The sequence below is a fragment of the Bufo bufo genome, chromosome 6, assembly GCF_905171765.1.
Source record: "Bufo bufo chromosome 6, aBufBuf1.1, whole genome shotgun sequence".
NCBI classification, from domain to species: Eukaryota; Metazoa; Chordata; class Amphibia; order Anura; family Bufonidae; genus Bufo; species Bufo bufo.
In genome coordinates this window covers 434,401,184-434,422,916 of record NC_053394.1, presented here as the reverse complement: position 1 = coordinate 434,422,916, position 21,733 = coordinate 434,401,184, and the positions used below count along the sequence as shown (strand labels likewise).

Here is a 21,733-nt window from a genome sequence, read left to right as displayed (position 1 = left end):
GACTGCAGGTGACATCTACTACATTATCTGTACTCAGAGAGTTATCGCTCTGTTATCTGTGCTGTTACATAGGACTGCAGGTGACATCTACTACATTATCTGTACTTAGTTATCACTGTGTTATCTGTGGTGTTACATAGGACTGTAAGTAACATCTACTACATTATCTGTACTCAGAGAGTTATCACTGTGTTATCTGTAGTGTTACATAGGACTACTACATCATCTGTACTCAGAGAGTTATCACTATGTTATCTGTGGTGTTACATAGGACTGCAGGTGACATCTACTACATTATCTGTACTCAGAGGGTTATCATTGTGTTACTTGTGGTGTTACATAGGACTGCAGGTGACATCTACTACATTATCTGTACTCAGAGAAATATCACTGTGTTATCTGTGGTGTTACATAGGACTGCAGGTGACATCTACTACATTATCTGTACTCAGAGAGTTATCACTGTGTTATCTGTGGTGTTACATAGGACTGCAGGTGACATCTACTACATTATCTGTACTCAGAGAGTTATTGTGTTTATTGTGGTGTTACATAGGACTGCATGTGACATCTACTACATTATTATAATTGTCGGTGGTCAGGTTAATGGCGGTCATCGGTACTTATGAATTCTTCCTCATCTTCCTCTGCAGGAGAACCTGAACAAGCTGATGTCCAACCTTCGGACCACACATCCCCATTTTGTGCGCTGCATTATACCCAATGAAACCAAAACCCCAGGTACTGTGATTCCCTGCCTTGTATTGAACCCTTGTACTTTGTGGCAAGTGACTGATCGTTTGGCTGTCTACTTCCTAGGGGAAATGGACCATCATCTTGTCCTACATCAGCTGAGGTGTAATGGTGTGCTGGAGGGGATCCGGATCTGCAGAAAAGGATTTCCAAACAGGATCCTCTATGGAGACTTCAAACAAAGGTGCAAACATTTTGTTGAGCAGAGATGGCTGATAAAAGAGAATAATAGATTTACGGACGTTTCCAATAATCAGGTTTTCCTGAATCATTAAACAGGGAGCCTGATAACAGGAGGCAATAGACTGTATTCTCCTGTCCTACAGTCATCCTCTCCCCTGACGTGGCTGATAACAGGGGGCAATAGACTGTATTCTCCTGTCCTACAGTCATCCTCTCCCCTGAAATGGCTGATAACAGGGGGCAATAGACTGTATTCTCCTGTCCTACAGTCATCCTCTCCCCTGAAATGGCTGATAACAGGGGGCAATAGACTGTATTCTCCTGTCCTACAGTCATCCTCTCCCCTGAAATGGCTGATAACAGGGAACAATAGACTGTATTCTCCTGTCCTACAGTCATCCTCTCCCCTGAAATGGCTGATAACAGGGGGCAATAGACTGTATTCTCCTGTCCTACAGTCATCCTCTCCCCTGAAATGGCTGATAACAGGGGGCAATAGACTGTATTCTCCTGTCCTACAGTCATCCTCTCCCCTGAAATGGCTGATAACAGGAAGCAATATACTGTATTCTCCAGTCCTACAGTCATCCTCTCCCCTGAAATGGCTGATAACAGGAGGCAATAGACTGTATTCTCCTGTCCTACAGTCGTCCTCTCCCCTGAAATGGCTGATAACAGGGGGCAATAGACTGTATTCTCCTGTCCTACAGTCATCCTCTCCCCTGAAATGGCTGATAACAGGGGGCAATAGACTGTATTCTCCTGTCCTACAGTCATCCTCTCCTCTGAAATGGCTGATAACAGAGAACAATAGACTGTATTCTCCTGTCTTACAGTCATCCTCTCCCCTGAAATGGCTGATAACAGAGAACAATAGACTGTATTCTCCTGTCCTACAGTCGTCCTCTCCCCTGAAATGGCTGATAACAGGGGGCAATATACTGTATTCTCCTGTCCTACAGTCATCCTCTCCTCTGAAATGGCTGATAACAGAGAACAATAGACTGTATTCTCCTGTCTTACAGTCATCCTCTCCCCTGAAATGGCTGATAACAGGAGGCAATAGACTGTATTCTCCTGTCCTACAGTCATCCTCTCCCCTGAAATGGCTGATAACAGGAAGCAATATACTGTATTCTCCTGTCCTACAGTCATCCTCTCCCCTGAAATGGCTGATAACAGGGGGCAATAGACTGTATTCTCCTGTCCTACAGTCATCCTCTCCTCTGAAATGGCTGATAACAGGGAGCAATAGACTGTATTCTCCTGTCCTACAGTCATCCTCTGCCCTGAAATGGCTGATAACAGGAGGCAATAGATTGTATTCTCCTGTCCTACAGTCATCCTCTCCTCTGAAATGGCTGATAACAGGGAGCAATAGACTGTATTCTCCTGTCCTACAGTCATCCTCTCCCCTGAAATGGCTGATAACAGGGGACAATAGACTGTATTCTCCTGTCCTACAGTCATCCTCTCCCCTGAAATAGCTGATAACAGGGAGCAATAGACTGTATTCTCCTGTCCTACAGTCATCCTCTCCCCTGAAATTGCTGATAACAGGAGGCAATAGACTGTATTCTCCTGTCCTAGAGTCATCCTCTCCTCTGAAATGGCTGATAACAGGGAACAATAGACTGTATTCTCCTGTCCTACAGTCATCCTCTCCCCTGAAATGGCTGATAACAGGGAACAATAGACTGTATTATCCTGTCCTATAGTCATCCTCTCCCCTGAAATGTCTGATAACAGGGGGCAATATATTGTATTCTCCTGTCCTACAGTCATCCTCTCCCCTGAAATGGCTGATAACAGGGGGCAATAGACTGTATTCTCCTGTCCTACAGTCATCCTCTCCCCTGAAATGGCTGATAACAGGGGGCAATAGACTGTATTCTCCTGTCCTACAGTCATCCTCTCCCCTGAAATGGCTGATAACAGGGAGCAATAGACTGTATTCTCCTGTCCTACAGTCATCCTCTACCCTGAAATGGCTGATAATAGGGAGCAATAGACTGTATTCTCCTGTCCTACAGTCATCCTCTCCCCTGAAATGGCTGATAACAGGGGGCAATAGACTGTATTCTCCTGTCCTACAGTCATCCTCTCTCCTGAAATGGCTGATAACAGGAGGCAATAGACTGTATTCTCCTGTCCTACAGTCATCCTCTCCCCTGAAATGGCTGATAACAGGGGGCAATAGACTGTATTCTCCTGTCCTACAGTCGTCCTCTCCCCTGAAATGGCTGATAACAGGGAGCAATAGACTGTATTCTCCTGTCCTACAGTCATCCTCTCCCCTGAAATGGCTGATAACAGGGAACAATAGACTGTATTATCCTGTCCTATAGTCATCCTCTCCTCTGAAATGGCTGATAACAGGGGGGCAATAGACTGTATTCTCCTGTCCTACAGTCATCCTCTCCCCTGAAATGGCTGATAACAGGGAGCAATAGACTGTATTCTCCTGTCCTACAGTCATCCTCTCCTCTGAAATGGCTGATAACAGGGAACAATAGACTGTATTCTCCAGTCCTACAGTCATCCTCTCCCCTGAAATGTCTGATAACAGGGGGCAGTAGACTGTATTATCCTGTCCTATAGTCATCCTCTCCTCTGAAATGGCTGATAACAGGGGGGCAATAGACTGTATTCTCCTGTCCTACAGTCATCCTCTCCCCTGAAATGGCTGATAACAGGGAGCAATAGACTGTATTCTCCTGTCCTACAGTCATCCTCTCCCCTGAAATGTCTGATAACAGGGGGCAATATACTGTATTCTCCTGTCCTACAGTCATCCTCTCCCCTGAAATGGCTGATAACAGGGGGGCAATAGACTGTATTCTCCTGTCCTACAGTCATCCTCTCCTCTGAAATGGCTGATAACAGGGGGCAATAGATTGTATTCTCCTGTCCTACAGTCATCCTCTCCCCTGAAATGGCTGATAACAGGGGGGCAATAGACTATATTCTCCTGTCCTACAGTCATCCTCTCCTCTGAAATGGCTGATAACAGGGGGCAATAGACTGTATTCTCCTGTCCTACAGTCATCCTCTCCCCTGAAATGGCTGATAACAGGGAGCAATAGATTGTATTCTCCTGTCATACAGTCATCCTCTCCTCTGAAATGGCTGATAACAGGAGGCAATAGACTGTATTCTCCTGTCCTACAGTCATCCTCTCCCCCTGAAATGGCTGATAACAGGGAGCAATAGACTGTATTCTCCTGTCCTACAGTCCACCTCCCCCTGAAATGGCTGATAACAGGGAGCAATAGATTGTATTCTCCTGTCCTACAGTCATCCTCTCCACTGACATGGCTGATAATAGGGAGCAATAGACTGTATTCTCCTGTCCTACAGTCATCCTCTCCCCTGTAATGGCTGATAACAGGGGGCAATAGACTGTATTCTCCTGTCCTACAGTCATCCTCTCCCCTGAAATGGCTGATAACAGGGAGCAATAGACTGTATTCTCCTGTCCTACAGTCATCCTCTCCTCTGAAATGGCTGATAACAGGGAGCAATAGACTGTATTCTCCTGTCCTACAGTCATCCTCTCCCCTGAAATGGCTGATAACAGGGAACAATAGACTGTATTCTCCAGTCCTACAGTCATCCTCTCCCCTGAAATGTCTGATAACAGGGAGCAATAGATTGTATTCTCCTGTCCTACAGTCATCCTCTCCCCTGACATGGCTGATAACAGGGAGCAATAGACTGTATTCTCCTGTCCTACAGTCATCCTCTCCCCTGAAATGGCTGATAACAGGGAGCAATAGACTGTATTCTCCTGTCCTACAGTCATCCTCTCCCCTGAAATGTCTGATAACAGGGAGCAATAGACTGTATTCTCCTGTCCTACAGTCATCCTCTCCCCTGAAATGGCTGATAACAGGGGGCAATAGACTGTATTCTCCTGTCCTACAGTCATCCTCTCCCCTGAAATGGCTGATAACAGGGAGCAATAGACTGTATTCTCCTGTCCTACAGTCATCCTCTCCTCTGAAATGGCTGATAACAGGGAGCAATAGACTGTATTCTCCTGTCCTACAGTCATCCTCTCCCCTGAAATGGCTGATAACAGGGAACAATAGACTGTATTCTCCAGTCCTACAGTCATCCTCTCCCCTGAAATGTCTGATAACAGGGAGCAATAGATTGTATTCTCCTGTCCTACAGTCATCCTCTCCCCTGACATGGCTGATAACAGGGAGCAATAGACTGTATTCTCCTGTCCTACAGTCATCCTCTCCCCTGAAATGGCTGATAACAGGGAGCAATAGACTGTATTCTCCTGTCCTACAGTCATCCTCTCCCCTGAAATGTCTGATAACAGGGAGCAATAGACTGTATTCTCCTGTCCTACAGTCATCCTCTCCCCTGAAATGGCTGATAACAGGGGGCAATAGACTGTATTCTCCTGTCCTACAGTCATCCTCTCCCCTGAAATGGCTGATAACAGGGAGCAATAGACTGTATTCTCCTGTCCTACAGTCATCCTCTCCCCTGAAATGTCTGATAACAGGGAGCAATAGATTGTATTCTCCTGTCCTACAGTCATCCTCCCCCCTGAAATGGCTGATAACAGGGAACAATAGACTGTATTCTCCTGTCCTACAGTCATCCTCTCCCCTGAAATGGCTGATAACAGGGAACAATAGACTGTATTCTCCTGTCCTACAGTCATCCTCCCCCCTGAAATGGCTGATAACAGGGAGCAATAGACTGTATTCTCCTGTCCTACAGTCATCCTCTCCTCTGAAATGGCTGATAACAGGGAGCAATAGATTGTATTCTCCTGTCCTACAGTCATCCTCTCCTCTGAAATGGCTGCTAACAGGGGGCAATAGACTGTATTCTCCTGTCCTACAGTCATCCTCTCCTCTGAAATGGCTGATAACAGGGGGCAATAGACTGTATTCTCCTGTCCTACAGTCATCCTCTCCCCTGAAATGGCTGATAACAGGGGGCAATAGTCTGCATTCTCCTGTCCTACAGTCATCCTCTCCCCTGAAATGGATGATAACAGGGGGCAATAGATTGTATTCTCCTGTCCTACAGTCATCCTCTCCCCTGAAATGGCTGATAACAGGGAGCAATAGACTGTATTCTCCTGTCCTACAGTCATCCTCTCCCCTGAAATGGCTGATAACAGGGGGCAATAGACTGTATTCTCCTGTCCTACAGTCATCCTCTCCCCTGAAATGGCTGATAACAGGGGGCAAGAGACTGTATTCTCCTGTCCTACAGTCATCCTCTCCCCTGAAATGGCTGATAACAGGGGGCAATAGACTGTATTCTCCTGTCCTACAGTCATCCTCTGCCCTGAAATGGCTGATAACAGGGGGCAATAGACGGTATTCTCCTGTCCTACAGTCATCCTCTCCCCTGAAATGGCTGATAACAGGGGGCAATAGACTGTATTCTCCTGTCCTACAGTCATCCTCTCCCCTGAAATGGCTGATAACAGGGGGCAAGAGACTGTATTCTCCTGTCCTACAGTCATCCTCTCCCCTGAAATGGCTGATAACAGGGGGCAATAGACTGTATTCTCCTGTCCTACAGTCATCCTCTGCCCTGAAATGGCTGATAACAGGGGGCAATAGACGGTATTCTCCTGTCCTACAGTCATCCTCTCCCCTGAAATGGCTGATAACAGGGGGCAATATACTGTATTCTCCTGTCCTACAGTCATCCTCTCCCCTGAAATGGCTGATAACAGGGGGCAATAGACTGTATTCTCCTGTCCTACAGTCATCCTCTCCCCTGAAATGTCTGATAACAGGGGGCAATAGACTGTATTCTCCTGTCCTACAGTCATCCTCTCCCCTGAAATGGCTGATAACAGGGGGCAATAGACTGTATTCTCCTGTCCTACAGTCATCCTCTCCCCTGAAATGGCTGATAACAGGGAGCAATAGACTGTATTCTCCTGTCCTACAGTCATCCTCTACCCTGAAATGGCTGATAATAGGGAGCAATAGACTGTATTCTCCTGTCCTACAGTCATCCTCTCCCCTGAAATGGCTGATAACAGGGGGCAATAGACTGTATTCTCCTGTCCTACAGTCATCCTCTCTCCTGAAATGGCTGATAACAGGAGGCAATAGACTGTATTCTCCTGTCCTACAGTCATCCTCTCCCCTGAAATGGCTGATAACAGGGGGCAATAGACTGTATTCTCCTGTCCTACAGTCGTCCTCTCCCCTGAAATGGCTGATAACAGGGAGCAATAGACTGTATTCTCCTGTCCTACAGTCATCCTCTCCCCTGAAATGGCTGATAACAGGGAACAATAGACTGTATTATCCTGTCCTATAGTCATCCTCTCCTCTGAAATGGCTGATAACAGGGGGGCAATAGACTGTATTCTCCTGTCCTACAGTCATCCTCTCCCCTGAAATGGCTGATAACAGGGAGCAATAGACTGTATTCTCCTGTCCTACAGTCATCCTCTCCTCTGAAATGGCTGATAACAGGGAACAATAGACTGTATTCTCCTGTCCTACAGTCATCCTCTCCCCTGAAATGGCTGATAACAGGGAACAATAGACTGTATTCTCCTGTCCTACAGTCATCCTCTCCCCTGAAATGTCTGATAACAGGGGGCAGTAGACTGTATTATCCTGTCCTATAGTCATCCTCTCCTCTGAAATGGCTGATAACAGGGGGGCAATAGACTGTATTCTCCTGTCCTACAGTCATCCTCTCCCCTGAAATGGCTGATAACAGGGAGCAATAGACTGTATTCTCCTGTCCTACAGTCATCCTCTCCCCTGAAATGTCTGATAACAGGGGGCAATATACTGTATTCTCCTGTCCTACAGTCATCCTCTCCCCTGAAATGGCTGATAACAGGGGGGCAATAGACTGTATTCTCCTGTCCTACAGTCATCCTCTCCTCTGAAATGGCTGATAACAGGGGGCAATAGACTGTATTCTCCTGTCCTACAGTCATCCTCTCCCCTGAAATGGCTGATAACAGGGGGGCAATAGACTATATTCTCCTGTCCTACAGTCATCCTCTCCTCTGAAATGGCTGATAACAGGGGGCAATAGACTGTATTCTCCTGTCCTACAGTCATCCTCTCCCCTGAAATGGCTGATAACAGGGAGCAATAGATTGTATTCTCCTGTCATACAGTCATCCTCTCCTCTGAAATGGCTGATAACAGGAGGCAATAGACTGTATTCTCCTGTCCTACAGTCATCCTCTCCCCCTGAAATGGCTGATAACAGGGAGCAATAGACTGTATTCTCCTGTCCTACAGTCATCCTCCCCCTGAAATGGCTGATAACAGGGAGCAATAGATTGTATTCTCCTGTCCTACAGTCATCCTCTCCACTGACATGGCTGATAACAGGGAGCAATAGACTGTATTCTCCTGTCCTACAGTGATCCTCTCCCCTGTAATGGCTGATAACAGGGGGCAATAGACTGTATTCTCCTGTCCTACAGTCATCCTCTCCCCTGAAATGGCTGATAACAGGGAGCAATAGACTGTATTCTCCTGTCCTACAGTCATCCTCTCCTCTGAAATGGCTGATAACAGGGAGCAATAGACTGTATTCTCCTGTCCTACAGTCATCCTCTCCCCTGAAATGGCTGATAACAGGGAACAATAGACTGTATTCTCCAGTCCTACAGTCATCCTCTCCCCTGAAATGTCTGATAACAGGGAGCAATAGATTGTATTCTCCTGTCCTACAGTCATCCTCTCCCCTGACATGGCTGATAACAGGGAGCAATAGACTGTATTCTCCTGTCCTACAGTCATCCTCTCCCCTGAAATGGCTGATAACAGGGAGCAATAGACTGTATTCTCCTGTCCTACAGTCATCCTCTCCCCTGAAATGTCTGATAACAGGGAGCAATAGACTGTATTCTCCTGTCCTACAGTCATCCTCTCCCCTGAAATGGCTGATAACAGGGGGCAATAGACTGTATTCTCCTGTCCTACAGTCATCCTCTCCCCTGAAATGGCTGATAACAGGGAGCAATAGACTGTATTCTCCTGTCCTACAGTCATCCTCTCCCCTGAAATGTCTGATAACAGGGAGCAATAGATTGTATTCTCCTGTCCTACAGTCATCCTCCCCCCTGAAATGGCTGATAACAGGGAACAATAGACTGTATTCTCCTGTCCTACAGTCATCCTCTCCCCTGAAATGGCTGATAACAGGGAACAATAGACTGTATTCTCCTGTCCTACAGTCATCCTCCCCCCTGAAATGGCTGATAACAGGGAGCAATAGACTGTATTCTCCTGTCCTACAGTCATCCTCTCCTCTGAAATGGCTGATAACAGGGAGCAATAGATTGTATTCTCCTGTCCTACAGTCATCCTCTCCTCTGAAATGGCTGATAACAGGGAGCAATAGATTGTATTCTCCTGTCCTACAGTCATCCTCTCCCCTGAAATTGCTGATAACAGGGGGCAATAGACTGTATTCTCCTGTCCTACAGTCATCCTCTCCTCTGAAATGGCTGATAACAGGGGGCAATAGACTGTATTCTCCTGTCCTACAGTCATCCTCTCCTCTGAAATGGCTGATAACAGGGGGCAATAGACTGTATTCTCCTGTCCTACAGTCATCCTCTCCCCTGAAATAGCTGATAACAGGGGGCAATAGATTGTATTCTCCTGTCCTACAGTCATCCTCTCCCCTGAAATTGCTGATAACAGGGGGCAATAGACTGTATTCTCCTGTCCTTCAGTCATCCTCTCCCCTGAAATGGCTGATAACAGGGGGCAATAGTCTGCATTCTCCTGTCCTACAGTCATCCTCTCCCCTGAAATGGATGATAACAGGGGGCAATAGATTGTATTCTCCTGTCCTACAGTCATCCTCTCCCCTGAAATGGCTGATAACAGGGAGCAATAGACTGTATTCTCCTGTCCTACAGTCATCCTCTCCCCTGAAATGGCTGATAACAGGGGGCAATAGACTGTATTCTCCTGTCCTACAGTCATCCTCTCCCCTGAAATGGCTGATAACAGGGGGCAAGAGACTGTATTCTCCTGTCCTACAGTCATCCTCTCCCCTGAAATGGCTGATAACAGGGGGCAATAGACTGTATTCTCCTGTCCTACAGTCATCCTCTGCCCTGAAATGGCTGATAACAGGGGGCAATAGACGGTATTCTCCTGTCCTACAGTCATCCTCTCCCCTGAAATGGCTGATAACAGGGGGCAATATACTGTATTCTCCTGTCCTACAGTCATCCTCTCCCCTGAAATGGCTGATAACAGGGGGCAATAGACTGTATTCTCCTGTCCTACAGTCATCCTCTCCCCTGAAATGTCTGATAACAGGGGGCAATAGACTGTATTCTCCTGTCCTACAGTCATCCTCTCCCCTGAAATGGCTGATAACAGGGGGCAGTAGACTGTATTCTCCTGTCCTACAGTCATCCTCTCCACTGAAATGGCTGATAACAGGGGGCAATATACTGTATTCTCCTGTCCTACAGTCATCCTCCCCCCTGAAATGGCTGATAACAGGAGGCAATAGACTGTATTCTCCTGTCCTACAGTCATCCTCTCCCCTGAAATGGCTGATAACAGGCGGCAATAGACTGTATTCTCCTGTCCTACAGTCATCCTCTCCCCTGTAATGGCTGATAACAGGGGGCAATAGACTGTATTCTCCTGTCCTACAGTCATCCTCTCCCCTGAAATGGCTGATAACAGGGAGCAATAGACTGTATTCTCCTGTCCTACAGTCATCCTCTCCTCTGAAATGGCTGATAACAGGGAGCAATAGACTGTATTCTCCTGTCCTACAGTCATCCTCTCCCCTGAAATGGCTGATAACAGGGAACAATAGACTGTATTCTCCAGTCCTACAGTCATCCTCTCCCCTGAAATGGCTGATAACAGGGAGCAATAGACTGTATTCTCCTGTCCTACAGTCATCCTCTCCCCTGACATGGCTGATAACAGGGAGCAATAGACTGTATTCTCCTGTCCTACAGTCATCCTCTCCCCTGAAATGGCTGATAACAGGGAGCAATAGACTGTATTCTCCTGTCCTACAGTCATCCTCTCCCCTGAAATGTCTGATAACAGGGAGCAATAGACTGTATTCTCCTGTCCTACAGTCATCCTCTCCCCTGAAATGGCTGATAACAGGGGGCAATAGACTGTATTCTCCTGTCCTACAGTCATCCTCTCCCCTGAAATGGCTGATAACAGGGAGCAATAGACTGTATTCTCCTGTCCTACAGTCATCCTCTCCCCTGAAATGTCTGATAACAGGGAGCAATAGATTGTATTCTCCTGTCCTACAGTCATCCTCCCCCCTGAAATGGCTGATAACAGGGAACAATAGACTGTATTCTCCTGTCCTACAGTCATCCTCTCCCCTGAAATGGCTGATAACAGGGAACAATAGACTGTATTCTCCTGTCCTACAGTCATCCTCCCCCCTGAAATGGCTGATAACAGGGAGCAATAGACTGTATTCTCCTGTCCTACAGTCATCCTCTCCTCTGAAATGGCTGATAACAGGGAGCAATAGATTGTATTCTCCTGTCCTACAGTCATCCTCTCCTCTGAAATGGCTGATAACAGGGAGCAATAGATTGTATTCTCCTGTCCTACAGTCATCCTCTCCCCTGAAATTGCTGATAACAGGGGGCAATAGACTGTATTCTCCTGTCCTACAGTCATCCTCTCCTCTGAAATGGCTGCTAACAGGGGGCAATAGACTGTATTCTCCTGTCCTACAGTCATCCTCTCCTCTGAAATGGCTGATAACAGGGGGCAATAGACTGTATTCTCCTGTCCTACAGTCATCCTCTCCCCTGAAATAGCTGATAACAGGGGGCAATAGATTGTATTCTCCTGTCCTACAGTCATCCTCTCCCCTGAAATTGCTGATAACAGGGGGCAATAGACTGTATTCTCCTGTCCTACAGTCATCCTCTCCCCTGAAATGGCTGATAACAGGGGGCAATAGTCTGCATTCTCCTGTCCTACAGTCATCCTCTCCCCTGAAATTGATGATAACAGGGGGCAATAGATTGTATTCTCCTGTCCTACAGTCATTCTCTCCCCTGAAATGGCTGATAACAGGGAGCAATAGACTGTATTCTCCTGTCCTACAGTCATCCTCTCCCCTGAAATGGCTGATAACAGGGGGCAATAGACTGTATTCTCCTGTCCTACAGTCATCCTCTCCCCTGAAATGGCTGATAACAGGGGGCAAGAGACTGTATTCTCCTGTCCTACAGTCATCCTCTCCCCTGAAATGGCTGATAACAGGGGGCAATAGACTGTATTCTCCTGTCCTACAGTCATCCTCTGCCCTGAAATGGCTGATAACAGGGGGCAATAGACGGTATTCTCCTGTCCTACAGTCATCCTCTCCCCTGAAATGGCTGATAACAGGGGGCAATATACTGTATTCTCCTGTCCTACAGTCATCCTCTCCCTTGAAATGGCTGATAACAGGGGGCAATAGACTGTATTCTCCTGTCCTACAGTCATCCTCTCCCCTGAAATGTCTGATAACAGGGAGCAATAGACTGTATTCTCCTGTCCTACAGTCATCCTCTCCCCTGAAATGGCTGATAACAGGGGGCAGTAGACTGTATTCTCCTGTCCTACAGTCATCCTCTCCACTGAAATGGCTGATAACAGGGGGCAATATACTGTATTCTCCTGTCCTACAGTCATCCTCCCCCCTGAAATGGCTGATAACAGGAGGCAATAGACTGTATTCTCCTGTCCTACAGTCATCCTCTCCCCTGAAATGGCTGATAACAGGCGGCAATAGACTGTATTCTCCTGTCCTACAGTCATCTTCTCCCCTGAAAATGGCTGATAACAGGGAGCAATAGATTGTATTCTCCTGTCCTACAGTCATCATCTCCCCTGAAATGGCTGATAACAGGGGGCAATAGACTGTATTCTACTGTCCTACAGTCATCCTCTCCCCTGAAATGGCTGATAACAGGGGGCAATAGACTGTATTCTCCTGTCCTACAGTCATCCTCTCCCCTGAAATGGCTGATAACAGGGGGCAATAGACTGTATTCTCCTGTCCTACAGTCATCCTCTCCCCTGAAATGGCTAATAACAGGGGGCAATAGACTGTATTCTCCTGTCCTACAGTCATCCTCTCCACTGAAATGGCTGATAACAGGGGGCAATAGACTGTATTCTCCTGTCCTACAGTCATCCTCTCCCTTGAAATGGCTGATAACAGGGAGCAATAGACTGTATTCTCCTGTCCTACAGTCCTCCTCTCCCCTGAAATGGCTGATAACAGGGAGCAATAGACTGTATTCTCCTGTCCTACTGTCATCCTCTGCCCTGAAATGGCTGATAACAGGGGGCAATAGACTGTATTCTCCTGTCCTACAGTCATCCTCTCCCCTGAAATGGCTGATAACAGGGGGCAATAGACTGTATTCTCCTGTCCTACAGTCATCCTCTGCCCTGAAATGGCTGATAACAGGGGGCAATAGACTGTATTCTCCTGTCCTACAGTCATCCTCTCCCCTGAAATGGCTGATAACAGGGGGCAATATACTGTATTCTCCTGTCCTACAGTCATCCTCTCCCCTGAAATGGCTGATAACAGGGGGCAATAGACTGTATTCTCCAGTTCTACAGTCATCCTCTCCCCTGAAATGTCTGATAACAGGGGGCAATAGACTGTATTCTCCTGTCCTACAGTCATCCTCTCCACTGAAATGGCTGATAACAGGGGGCAGTAGACTGTATTCTCCTATCCTACAGTCATCCTCCCCCCTGAAATGGCTGAAAACAGGAGGCAATAGACTGTATTCTCCTGTCCTACAGTCATCCTCTCCCCTGAAATGGCTGATAACAGGGGGCAATAGACTGTATTCTCCTGTCCTACAGTCATCCTCTCCCCTGAAATGGCTGATAACAGGGGGCAATATACTGTATTCTCCTGTCCTACAGTCATCCTCCCCCCTGAAATGGCTGATAACAGGAGGCAATAGACTGTATTCTCCTGTCCTACAGTCATCCTCTCCCCTGAAATGGCTGATAATAGGCGGCAATAGACTGTATTCTTCTGTCCTACAGTCATCCTCTCCCCTGAAAATGGCTGATAACAGGGAGCAATAGATTGTATTCTCCTGTCCTACAGTCATCATCTCCCCTGAAATGGCTGATAACAGGGGGAAATAGACTGTATTCTACTGTCCTACAGTCATCCTCTCCCCTGAAATGGCTGATAACAGGGGGCAATAGACTGTATTCTCCTGTCCTACAGTCATCCTCTCCCCTGAAATGGCTGATAACAGGGGACAATATACTGTATTCTCCTGTCCTACAGTCATCCTCTCCCCTGAAATGGCTAATAACAGGAGGCAATAGACTGTATTCTCCTGTCCTACAGTCATCCTCTCCCCTGAAATGGCTGATAACAGGGAGCAATAGACTGTATTCTCCTGTCCTACAGTCATCCTCTCCCCTGAAATGGCTGATAACAGGGGGCAATAGACTGTAATCTCCTGTCCTACAGTCATCATCTCCCCTGAAATGGCTGATAACAGGGGGCATCAGACTGTATTCTACTGTCCTACAGTCATCCTCTCCCCTGAAATGGCTGATAACAGGGGGCAATAGACTGTATTCTACTGTCCTACAGTCATCCTCTCCCCTGAAATGGCTGATAACAGGGAGCAATAGACTGTATTCTCCTGTCCTACAGTCATCCTCTCCTCTGAAATGGCTGATAACAGGGGGCAATAGACTGTATTCTCCTGTCCTACAGTCATCCTCTCCCCTGACGTGGCTGATAACAGGGGGCAATAGATTGTATTCTCCTGTCCTACAGTCATCCTCTCCCCTGAAATGGCTGATAACAGGGGGGCAATAGACTGTATTCTCCTGTCATACAGTCATCCTCTCCCCTGAAATGACTGATAACAGGGAGCAATAGACTGTATTCTCCTGTCCTACAGTCATCCTCTCCTCTGAAATGGCTGATAACAGGGGGCAATAGACTGTATTCTCCTGTCCTACATTCATCCTCTCCCCTGAAATGGCTGATAACAGGGGGCAATAGACTGTATTCTCCTGTCCTACAGTCATCCTCTCCCCTGAAATGGCTGATAACAGGGGGCAATAGATTGTATTCTCCTGTCCTACAGTCATCCTCTCCCCTGAAATGGCTGATAACAGGGAGCAATAGACTGTATTCTCCTGTCCTACAGTCATCCTCTCCTCTGAAATGTCTGATAACAGGGGGCAATAGACTGTATTCTCCTGTCCAACAGTCATCCTCTCCTCTGAAATGGCTGATAACAGGGGGCAATAGACTGTATTCTCCTGTCCTAAATTCATCCTCTCCCCTGAAATGTCTGATAACAGGGGGCAATAGACTGTATTCTCCTGTCCTACATTCATCCTCTCCCCTGAAATGGCTGATAACAGGGGGCAATAGACTGTATTCTCCTGTCCTACAGTCATCCTCTCCCCTGAAATGGCTGATTACAGGAGGCAATAGACTGTATTCTCCTGTCCTACAGTCATCCTCTCCCCTGAAATGGCTGATAACAGGGAGCAATAGACTGTATTCTCCTGTCCTATATTCATCCTCTCCCCTGAAATGTCTGATAACAGGGGGCAATAGACTGTATTCTCCTGTCCTACAGTCATCCTCTCCCCTGAAATGGCTGATAACAGGGGGCAATAGACTGTATTCTCCTGTCCTACAGTCATCCTCTCCCCTGAAATGGCTGATAACAGGGGGCAATAGACTGTATTCTCCTGTCCTACAGTCATCCTCTCCCCTGAAATGGCTGATAACAGGGGGCAATAGATTGTATTCTCCTGTCCTACAGTCATCCTCTCCCCTGAAATGGCTGATAACAGGGGGCAATAGACTGTATTCTCCTGTCCTACAGTCATCCCTTTCCCCTGAAATGGCTGATAACAGGGGGCAATAGACTGTATTCTCCTGTCCTACAGTCATCCTCTCCCCTGAAATGGCTGATAACAGGGGGCAATAGACTGTATTCTCCTGTCCTACAGTCATCCTCTCCCCTGAAATGGCTGATAACAGGGAGCAATAGATTGTATGCTCCTGTCCTACAGTCATCCTCTCTCCTGAAATGGCTGATAACAGGGGGCAATAGATTGTATTCTCCTGTCCTACAGTCATCCTCTCCCCTGAAATGGCTGATAACAGGGAGCAATAGACTGTATTCTCCTGTCCTACAGTCATCCTCTCCCCTGAAATGGCTGATAACAGGGGGCAATAGACTGTATTCTCCTGTCCTACAGTCGTCCTCTCCCCTGAAATGGCTGATAACAGGGAGCAATAGACTGTATTCTCCTGTCCTACAGTCATCCTCTCCCCTGAAATGGCTGATAACAGGGAGCAATAGACTGTATACTCCTGTCCTACAGTCATCCTCTCCCCTGAAATGGCTGATAACAGGGAGCAATAGACTGTATTCTCCTGTGCTACAGTCATCCTCTCCTCTGAAATGGCTGATAACAGGGGGCAATAGACTGTATTCTCCTGTCCTACAGTCATCCTCTCCCCTGAAATGGCTGATAACAGGGGGCAATAGACTGTATTCTCCTGTCCTACAGTCATCCTCTCCCCTGAAATGGCTGATAACAGGGGGCAATAGACTGTATTCTCCTGTCCTACAGTCATCCTCTCCCCTGCAATGGCTGATAAAAGGGGGCAATAGACTGTATTCTCCTGTCCTACAGTCATCCTCTCCTCTGAAATGGCTGATAACAGGTAGCAATAGATTGTATTCTCCTGTCCTACAGTCATCCTCTCCTCTGAAATGGCTGATAACAGGTGGCAATAGACTGTATTCTCCTGTCCTACAGTCATCCTCTCCCCTGAAATGGCTGATAACAGGGAGCAATAGACTGTATTCTCCTGTCCTACAGTCATCCTCTCCCCTGAAATGGCTGATAACAGGGAGCAATAGACTGTATTCTCCTGTCCTACAGTCATCCTCTCCCCTGAAATGGCTGATAACAGGGGGCAATAGACTGTATTCTCCTGTCCTACAGTCATCCTCTCCCCTGAAATGTCTGATAACAGGGGGCAATAGACTGTATTCTCCTGTCCTACAGTCATCCTCTCCCCTGAAATGGCTGATAACAGGGAGCAATAGACTGTATTCTCCTGTCCTACAGTCATCCTCTCCCCTGAAATGTCTGATAACAGGGAGCAATAGACTGTATTCTCCTGTACTACAGTCATCCTCTCCCCTGAAATGGCTGATAACAGGGAGCAATAGACTGTATTCTCCTGTCCTACAGTCATCCTCTCCCCTGAAATGTCTGATAACAAGGAGCAATAGACTGTATTCTCCTGTCCTACAGTCATCCTCTCCTCTGAAATGGCTGATAACAGGGAGCAATAGATTCTATTCTCCTGTCCTACAGTCATCCTCCCCCCTGAAATGGCTGATAACAGGAGGCAATAGACTGTATTCTCCTGTCCTACAGTCATCCTCTCCCCTGAAATGGCTGATAACAGGAGGCAATAGACTGTATTCTCCTGTCCTACAGTCATCCTCTCCCCTGAAATGGCTGATAACAGGAGGCAATAGACTGTATTCTCCTGTCCTACAGTCGTCCTCTCCCCTGAAATGGCTGATAACAGGGGGCAATAGTCTGTATTCTCCTGTCCTACAGTCATCCTCTCCCCTGAAATGGCTGATAACAGGAGGCAATAGACTGTATTCTCCTGTCCTACAGTCATCCTCTCCTCTGAAATGGCTGATAACAGGGGGCAATAGACTGTATTCTCCTGTCCTACAGTCATCCTCTCCCCTGAAATGACTGATAACAGGGAGCAATAGATTGTATTCTCCTGTCCTACAGTCATCCTCTCCCCTGAAATGGCTGATAACAGGGGGCAATAGACTGTAATCTTCTGTCCTACAGTCATCCTCTCCCCTGAAATGTCTGATAACAGGGGGCAATAGACTGTATTCTCCTGTCCTACAGTCATCCTCTCCACTGAAAGGGCTGATAACAGGGGGCAATAGACTGTATTCTCCTGTCCTACAGTCATCCTCTCCCCTGAAATGGCTGATAACAGGGAGCAATAGACTGTATTCTCCTGTCCTACAGTCATCCTCTCCCCGGAAATGGCTGATAACAGGAGGCAATAGACTGTATTCTCCTGTCCTACAGTCATCCTCTCCTCTGAAATGGCTGATAACAGGGAGCAATAGATTCTATTCTCCTGTCCTACAGTCATCCTCCCCCCTGAAATGGCTGATAACAGGAGGCAATAGACTGTATTCTCCTGTCCTACAGTCATCCTCTCCCCTGAAATGTCTGATAACAGGGAGCAATAGACTGTATTCTCCTGTACTACAGTCATCCTCTCCCCTGAAATGGCTGATAACAGGGAGCAATAGACTGTATTCTCCTGTCCTACAGTCATCCTCTCCCCTGAAATGTCTGATAACAAGGAGCAATAGACTGTATTCTCCTGTCCTACAGTCATCCTCTCCTCTGAAATGGCTGATAACAGGGGGCAATAGACTGTATTCTCCTGTCCTACAGTCATCCTCTCCTCTGAAATGGCTGATAACAGGGGGCAATAGACTGTATTCTCCTGTCCTACAGTCATCCTCTCCTCTGAAATGGCTGATAACAAGGGGCAATAGACTGTATTCTCCTGTCCTGCAGTCATCCTCTCCTCTGAAATGGCTGATAACAGGGAGCAATAGATTCTATTCTCCTGTCCTACAGTCATTCTCCCCCCTGAAATGGCTGATAACAGGGGGCAATAGACTGTAATCTTCTGTCCTACAGTCATCCTCTCCCCTGAAATGTCTGATAACAGGGGGCAATAGACTGTATTCTCCTGTCCTACAGTCATCCTCTCCCCTGAAATGGCTGATAACAGGCGGCAATAGACTGTATTCTCCTGTCCTACAGTCATCTTCTCCCCTGAAAATGGCTGATAACAGGGAGCAATAGATTGTATTCTCCTGTCCTACAGTCATCATCTCCCCTGAAATGGCTGATAACAGGGGGCAATAGACTGTATTCTACTGTCCTACAGTCATCCTCTCCCCTGAAATGGCTGATAACAGGGGGCAATAGACTGTATTCTCCTGTCCTACAGTCATCCTCTCCCCTGAAATGGCTGATAACAGGGGGCAATAGACTGTATTCTCCTGTCCTACAGTCATCCTCTCCCCTGAAATGGCTAATAACAGGGGGCAATAGACTGTATTCTCCTGTCCTACAGTCATCCTCTCCACTGAAATGGCTGATAACAGGGGGCAATAGACTGTATTCTCCTGTCCTACAGTCATCCTCTCCCTTGAAATGGCTGATAACAGGGAGCAATAGACTGTATTCTCCTGTCCTACAGTCCTCCTCTCCCCTGAAATGGCTGATAACAGGGAGCAATAGACTGTATTCTCCTGTCCTACTGTCATCCTCTGCCCTGAAATGGCTGATAACAGGGGGCAATAGACTGTATTCTCCTGTCCTACAGTCATCCTCTCCCCTGAAATGGCTGATAACAGGGGGCAATAGACTGTATTCTCCTGTCCTACAGTCATCCTCTGCCCTGAAATGGCTGATAACAGGGGGCAATAGACTGTATTCTCCTGTCCTACAGTCATCCTCTCCCCTGAAATGGCTGATAACAGGGGGCAATATACTGTATTCTCCTGTCCTACAGTCATCCTCTCCCCTGAAATGGCTGATAACAGGGGGCAATAGACTGTATTCTCCAGTTCTACAGTCATCCTCTCCCCTGAAATGTCTGATAACAGGGGGCAATAGACTGTATTCTCCTGTCCTACAGTCATCCTCTCCACTGAAATGGCTGATAACAGGGGGCAGTAGACTGTATTCTCCTATCCTACAGTCATCCTCCCCCCTGAAATGGCTGAAAACAGGAGGCAATAGACTGTATTCTCCTGTCCTACAGTCATCCTCTCCCCTGAAATGGCTGATAACAGGGGGCAATAGACTGTATTCTCCTGTCCTACAGTCATCCTCTCCCCTGAAATGGCTGATAACAGGGGGCAATATACTGTATTCTCCTGTCCTACAGTCATCCTCCCCCCTGAAATGGCTGATAACAGGAGGCAATAGACTGTATTCTCCTGTCCTACAGTCATCCTCTCCCCTGAAATGGCTGATAATAGGCGGCAATAGACTGTATTCTTCTGTCCTACAGTCATCCTCTCCCCTGAAAATGGCTGATAACAGGGAGCAATAGATTGTATTCTCCTGTCCTACAGTCATCATCTCCCCTGAAATGGCTGATAACAGGGGGAAATAGACTGTATTCTACTGTCCTACAGTCATCCTCTCCCCTGAAATGGCTGATAACAGGGGGCAATAGACTGTATTCTCCTGTCCTACAGTCATCCTCTCCCCTGAAATGGCTGATAACAGGGGACAATATACTGTATTCTCCTGTCCTACAGTCATCCTCTCCCCTGAAATGGCTAATAACAGGAGGCAATAGACTGTATTCTCCTGTCCTACAGTCATCCTCTCCCCTGAAATGGCTGATAACAGGGAGCAATAGACTGTATTCTCCTGTCCTACAGTCATCCTCTCCCCTGAAATGGCTGATAACAGGGGGCAATAGACTGTAATCTCCTGTCCTACAGTCATCATCTCCCCTGAAATGTCTGATAACAGGGGGCATCAGACTGTATTCTACTGTCCTACAGTCATCCTCTCCCCTGAAATGGCTGATAACAGGGGGCAATAGACTGTATTCTACTGTCCTACAGTCATCCTCTCCCCTGAAATGGCTGATAACAGGGAGCAATAGACTGTATTCTCCTGTCCTACAGTCATCCTCTCCTCTGAAATGGCTGATAACAGGGGGCAATAGACTGTATTCTCCTGTCCTACAGTCATCCTCTCCCCTGACGTGGCTGATAACAGGGGGCAATAGATTGTATTCTCCTGTCCTACAGTCATCCTCTCCCCTGAAATGGCTGATAACAGGGGGGCAATAGACTGTATTCTCCTGTCATACAGTCATCCTCTCCCCTGAAATGACTGATAACAGGGAGCAATAGACTGTATTCTCCTGTCCTACAGTCATCCTCTCCTCTGAAATGGCTGATAACAGGGGGCAATAGACTGTATTCTCCTGTCCTACATTCATCCTCTCCCCTGAAATGGCTGATAACAGGGGGCAATAGACTGTATTCTCCTGTCCTACAGTCATCCTCTCCCCTGAAATGGCTGATAACAGGGGGCAATAGATTGTATTCTCCTGTCCTACAGTCATCCTCTCCCCTGAAATGGCTGATAACAGGGAGCAATAGACTGTATTCTCCTGTCCTACAGTCATCCTCTCCTCTGAAATGTCTGATAACAGGGGGCAATAGACTGTATTCTCCTGTCCAACAGTCATCCTCTCCTCTGAAATGGCTGATAACAGGGGGCAATAGACTGTATTCTCCTGTCCTAAATTCATCCTCTCCCCTGAAATGTCTGATAACAGGGGGCAATAGACTGTATTCTCCTGTCCTACATTCATCCTCTCCCCTGAAATGGCTGATAACAGGGGGCAATAGACTGTATTCTCCTGTCCTACAGTCATCCTCTCCCCTGAAATGGCTGATTACAGGAGGCAATAGACTGTATTCTCCTGTCCTACAGTCATCCTCTCCCCTGAAATGGCTGATAACAGGGAGCAATAGACTGTATTCTCCTGTCCTATATTCATCCTCTCCCCTGAAATGTCTGATAACAGGGGGCAATAGACTGTATTCTCCTGTCCTACAGTCATCCTCTCCCCTGAAATGGCTGATAACAGGGGGCAA

The 21,733-nt window shown here is 47.2% G+C and overlaps 1 protein-coding gene across 2 annotated transcripts in view; it reads left to right on the top strand.

Moving 5' to 3' along the window:
• Nucleotides 1–21,733, top strand: part of LOC121005322 (myosin-3) — a 74,230-nt gene that overhangs the window by 20,363 nt on the left and 32,134 nt on the right. For both annotated transcript variants that reach the window (XM_040437984.1, XM_040437985.1), the window contains exons 18-19: nt 654–741; nt 820–937. In XM_040437984.1, the coding sequence (XP_040293918.1) occupies nt 654–741; nt 820–937 (206 nt within the window). The remainder of the gene's footprint in view (nt 1–653; nt 742–819; nt 938–21,733) is intronic.